Source organism: Frankliniella occidentalis, unplaced genomic scaffold, assembly GCF_000697945.3.
Source record: "Frankliniella occidentalis isolate FOCC.00 unplaced genomic scaffold, Focc_3.1 Scaffold304, whole genome shotgun sequence".
Classification (NCBI taxonomy): domain Eukaryota; kingdom Metazoa; phylum Arthropoda; class Insecta; order Thysanoptera; family Thripidae; genus Frankliniella; species Frankliniella occidentalis.
In genome coordinates, this window is record NW_026267429.1 from 67,894 (window position 1) to 73,327 (window position 5,434).

The 5,434-nt window shown below is 52.5% G+C and overlaps 1 protein-coding gene across 1 annotated transcript in view; it reads right to left on the reverse strand.

The window, feature by feature from the left end:
- Positions 1-6: 6 nt before the first annotated feature.
- Positions 7-5,434, reverse strand: part of LOC113213827 (zinc finger SWIM domain-containing protein 5) — a 47,717-nt gene continuing 42,289 nt past the window's right edge. The window contains exons 2-12 of the mRNA XM_052273833.1: positions 4,391-4,539; positions 4,141-4,291; positions 3,844-4,001; positions 3,325-3,760; positions 3,090-3,241; positions 2,415-3,000; positions 1,574-2,328; positions 1,342-1,489; positions 1,126-1,244; positions 819-1,037; positions 7-734 (exon numbers count right to left, since the gene is read on the reverse strand). Of these exons, the coding sequence (XP_052129793.1) occupies positions 213-734; positions 819-1,037; positions 1,126-1,244; positions 1,342-1,489; positions 1,574-2,328; positions 2,415-3,000; positions 3,090-3,241; positions 3,325-3,760; positions 3,844-4,001; positions 4,141-4,291; positions 4,391-4,539 (3,395 nt within the window). The 3' untranslated portion in view covers positions 7-212. The remainder of the gene's footprint in view (positions 735-818; positions 1,038-1,125; positions 1,245-1,341; positions 1,490-1,573; positions 2,329-2,414; positions 3,001-3,089; positions 3,242-3,324; positions 3,761-3,843; positions 4,002-4,140; positions 4,292-4,390; positions 4,540-5,434) is intronic.

Here is a 5,434-nt window from a genome sequence, read left to right on the forward strand (position 1 = left end):
CATAGCATTTCTGCATGGTATATTCATTAACATAGATTTACAACAAATTTAGAATAAATAAGGTACATATAAAATGATATGATGTTCTGATAACTCAAGAGATTTCAGTAACAGAAAATTTCAACTGATAAAGACCAATAACTAGGGTAGCATGAGATACCTCAACTACCACTGAAACAAAGTAGAAGTCTATCACACAATGCAAGTGGTAGTCACCCAAACCTTTCTTTCACCAAAAACATTAGTTTCTTTTTGCCTTTGTAAGCAACTTTCATATTTTCAACTAGCTGTGCAAATTGAGCATGGCCATCATGAGCCAGAACAAACGTATCCCTTGCCTTCCCTAGGAAGTCAATAAAATCACCATAGTGTCTAGGTGAGATATGAGTAAGGCGGGAATGAGTTGTGTTGACATATGCAGCAACAGCTGCTTCTAAGAGTTGTCGGAGAGGTGGTTTGTCATATGACAAAGGTTTTACACCTCCACCACAGCTTCCACGTCCACTACTGCTTCTGTGATGGTGATGGTGGTGATGGTGGTGCTTGCCATCTGGAGGGTGTTGACAAGATCCTCCAGGGGCAGTCATTGAACATCTCCTCAGAATGTCAGAGAGCACGGTTGCACACTGCACATTCTTTACAAGTAATGGAATCATTGTAGATAATTCAGTCTTTCCTAATGAGTGACTTAGAGCACAGGCCCAATGAATGTCATTAATAGCAGGATGCGTATCCTGGGAAAGGAAAAAACAAAGAGTGTTAATGATATTGAAAATAAATTTTAAACACACTAAGCAAGTGGTAGTGAATGACATTACCTGATTATAAGCAAGGTGCACATTTTGCATTGCCAGCATAGCAAGTTTATAAGCTCGAGTTGGATAGGCTCTGTGTTCCATGTACCGGGCTATAGTAAACAGCTGTGATGAAGTCATTATATTTGCAGCTGCCTCAATAACAATTTGATATGCCGTCTCAAACGCCATTGCTTCATTTTCACAAAGTGTGAGGGCATTTAGGGCACAATTTGGAGGATCCTAAAAATAGAAATTATTAGTTTACTCTAATAAAGTTATTTTTCATGTGCCAAAAACTAATAAAAAAAATATTGGTTGTAATAGTTACCTTTGTAGCACATTGCAAGGCTAAAGTTCTTGCACAACCAGATAGTTCTTCTTGCTGAGGAAATGTAAGGTTTAGCCTCATGATTGTATTGTGAGACATTATTGTTGTGGCTACAGATCCTGGAATATGGAGGAATTATTTTATCAGATTTATGGCATGTGGATATGTATTATTGTGGTTTAAAATGAAAAGAATAGAGAAGAAACTTATTATTACCTGTAGCCTCAGTGGGTGTGAATAACTGATACCAATTCTGCATGATTGAAACAAGGGCTTCAAATCCTACTTCAGTTGCACAAGTCACTAACCAGCGCACCATGTCTCGACGCCGCCAGTTAGGAGTAGTAAGAGTCATCCGCATGACCTGATTTTTTTAAAAAGTGAAAAATTAATACTTCTACTACCTTAACAAGCTTTAAAAATACATATTGTTGGTCATGAATCTTACCTGAAGGCCTAATTCAAAAGCAACACTTAAAAGGGCTGGATGTCTTGGTCCATTTTCTGGAGTGGCAAAACGGAAAGCATCTTGAGCTAACTTGAAGAGGTGAGAGGAAGAGTGGATATGGCGTTGTGCTGATTCAAGCACAGTACGTAAACGGACAACTTCCCCAGTCAAGCAGACCAAACAGTCTTTGGCTGCACTGAGCATAGTAGAGGCCAGAGCACATTGTTGAGTTTCAATATGGCCTAACGTAAACCACCTAGGATAACGGTTGAACGCTGGAGGTACTACGTTGCTACTGCTTGTGCCTTCATCTGTATCTTCATGCTCTTCAAGAACAGGTAATCTCATTGCACGCAAGCCAACCTCGTACGCAAGATCTGGGTAATAATTAAGCAAAGCAAGGAACATGAACCTAGCAAACGTGTGCATTGGAATACTTTCAGGGTGAATGCCAATGCCGAGGCCAGATGTAGGGCCACCCTCAAGAAGCACAATCGCTTGACGGCGCAACACAGCCACTAGTGCAGAGTCCAGCTCCATTTCTTGAAGTTTGGCAATCAGTCTGTCCTCTTGCTTGCAAGCCTTTTCTTGAGCATAAAGTCCAGCAGGCATGATGCGTTGCTGTCCGAGGCCGATAAGGGCCACATCTACAGCCAACGTCAAGTAAGTTTCTGAACGATCCCTCGAGCCAACCACTGGGACGTGATGGTACCGCGGAGGCACAGTGCTTGTGGGCTCCTCAACCCCAACAGAATCTGAAAGACAAAACAGAATACTTTGTAGGGGACTGAACAGAACGACGACGAAAACACGAAGCAAATGGGCAAACACGAGGTCATACCGAAGTAAGTGGGTAGTCGGGGCATGTGGTCGTCAGGTACGAGAGATGCCTCTGCGAGTGTGTCGAACACACAGCCGATGGGGTCGAGGGGATGGCCCACCCACCCCTCGGTGTTGTAGACGGACGAGGAGCCGCTGCAGCAGCTGCTGCTCGAGGTGGAGGGCCCACCCCCACCCCCAGCCGCGCTGCCACTGCCGCCCCCGCTGCTAGAGCCCGGCCCCATGGCCAGCCCCAGGCTCATGCTGCCCATGCTGCTCAAGCTGCTGTTGTAGCCGGTGTGGTGGGCCTGGGTGTTCCACGTGGTGGACACGTATCTGGAGGGCGGTGGCGGCGGCGGCAGGGTCGGGGCGTTGCAACCCGGCCCGGAGCACCGCGTCGAGCACGACAAGATCATGTTGTTAGAGCCGCCCTGGGCGCCGCTCGGCGTGGGCAGGGAGGTGGAGCTCGGGCAGGTCGAGCCCCTGCCGTTGCACGAGTTGCTGCTGCCCGTGCTGGAGTCGGCCGGGCAGGTCGAGCTGTTGCTGCAGATGCTGCTGCCGTTGTTGCTACTACTGCTGTTCCCGCCTTTACAGCCTGACCGGTATTGCTGCAACGAAACATCGCTTCGGTTAAAACGACGCACAGACCAAACCAAAAGGCGAGGGAGGAGGTGAAGCGGGTCTGACGGGGACTCACCAGGTGCTGCTGACTCTCGATCCAGCGTCGCTGGGCGATGATCTGCTGCTGCTTCAAGGTGCGGACCACGCCCACGGCGAGACGCAGGGCGGCGGCTTGGTGGCCGTGGGAGCGAAGAGCGTCCACGCGGGCGGCGCACGTCGCCAGGGGCTCTGCGAGACAGACAGACAGTTAGGCCCCAACGCTTCCCTGAGCACAACGCCAATGGGCAGCAGGGCCCGGAGGCAGGACTCACCGTGCCACAGCGGCTGCCCTTGGGGGTTGAAACTGCCCGACGTGAGCGCGCTGTCGGTGATGTGCGAGCAGTACGTGTCGCTCGACAGGATGTTCTTGAGGTGCACGTTGTCCCAGCTCAGCTCCACCGCGTCCAGCGCCCTGTGGAAGACTGTCCTGGGCACGACGGCGGCCGGCCGGCTGTGCGCCAGCCCCCTGGAGCCCCGGCCGCCATAGCGCGAGTGCCTGTTGGGCATGTTGGGGTGCTCCCGGCCCCGGTAGTGGTGGCTGCTGACCGCGCCCGCGCCGCCGCCCGCCCCCGCGGGTGAGCCGGCGCCACTGCGGCCCGCCCCCGCGCCCCCGGCGCCCGCACCGGCGCCTGCACCGGGCGCGCCCGCCTCGCCGGACTCCTCGTCCGAGCTGCTGTCCGAAGAGTCGTAGGCCGCCTGGTGGTGGTACTGCGGGGCACAAGAGAAGACACAGACGGTCAAGCCTTGACACCTCCCCAGTGGGCACTCCGCGAGCCGGACGCGAGACTGACCGCTTCGTGCCGAGTGTTGGCCGCGGGCTGCGGCCGGTAGTCGGGGTCCTCCAGCGGACAAATGTCCATCGCCGCCCACTTCTCCAAGAGTCTTTTCCAGTTCTGCTTTTCCAAGGTGGTGCAGTGGGGGTTGAGGACTATGCACACCCACAGGGCTCCTGTCAATGCAAAAACAGACAACCACCATAAGTAGTCAGCTCTGGGTGTCTAGAACGTATGTTCTTATCGTACTTTAGAGAGTTCCACTTTAAAAAATGATCAAAGAAAAAAAGTACAAAATAATGAACTTTGGCTCACCGAGTTGGTCCCAAAGCTGCCTGCACTTATCCGTCATTGGGGTACCCTGCGACTTCCACAAGATCAGTCTGGGGTCCGAAAGGAACTGTTCCGTGATGAGCGTCAGCATCCGTGCTCCATTCGAATCCCGCGCGCGCAGCATCTCTCGCACCTGCAGCCCAGGAGAGAATGTTTTATTCATCAAAAAATTACAAGAATGCGACACAATTTTACAATGGAGCGTGGCCAATTACTAGGAGGACTAGCTCACCTTGGCGAACAGGCTGTTGAGCTGCTTGTTGGCGTTGTAGTACGAGCCCTGGTTGAGGTAGGACCGCACCTGCTCGCACACTTGCTCCTCGTCCAGGTGCCACGTGTGGTCGTCGTCCGCGCTCGCCCCGGCCGTGGGGTCGGGGGCTCCTGTAAGCAAAGCAGCCAAGGTTCAGCACGGTGTCGACTCTGCCTCTTCATCAGAGTGTAGCTCTTGGAGGGATTTTAATTTCCCGAAAAAGTATTCTAGGGAAATTGTTTAAGATTTTTTCTTTTAAAGTCAGTCTCAACAACTGCCTAAAAATCTCCCATTTTTTTTTTGAAAATTTTGAATGTTATGGCAAATTTTTCTGGAAATATTTCAGTTTCTTCGAATTTTAATCGGGTCGGGAATAGTTTCATTTTTTTTCCAGAAAATGTTCGAACTTCAAAAATTGCCAAGCTCTTGAACACAAGCCTCTTGGTGAGGTGGTGGCGGAGCGTGGCGCTGCGTACCGCTACCGACCGTAAGTGCGTTGCCCCGCGCGGTACTACGCGGTGGGACGCCTCAGACCGTCAGCCCCGCCTTCTTTCGCATGAATTTTGTATTTTATCTGATCAAAGCAGGAGGGGGGAGAAAAGTAGAGAGGTCTATTAGGGCCTAAAAATCCCAGGCCCGCGGCCGCAGCTGCTGATCCACGGTGGGACAGTCCGGCCCGGCCCCGCCCGCGTCCTTGGGCGCTCGCATCCTAATCCTCGCCATCGGCCCCCACGCCTCGCGCTCGCCCGAATTACCTCTCCGCGCCATCGCCCTCTGCCGAGCCTCGACCGCACCCCACACGCCTGCCCCTCGTTCCCACAGTCCCGCCGCGGTGGTGGCCTCCTCGCGCCTCGGCTTTTCCATTCGCGCCTCGCCCCCGCCTGTCGGACCCTCCCCGAACCTCCGCGCCGATCCTATTCCGGGCCAACTCGCTCTGCTATGGGCGGCCGCTCTGGTGCTCAAGCACTGCGCAAGCACCCGCTGACAAAGGCATTCCTCCTCCAGCCTGATTGAAATCTCATTTGC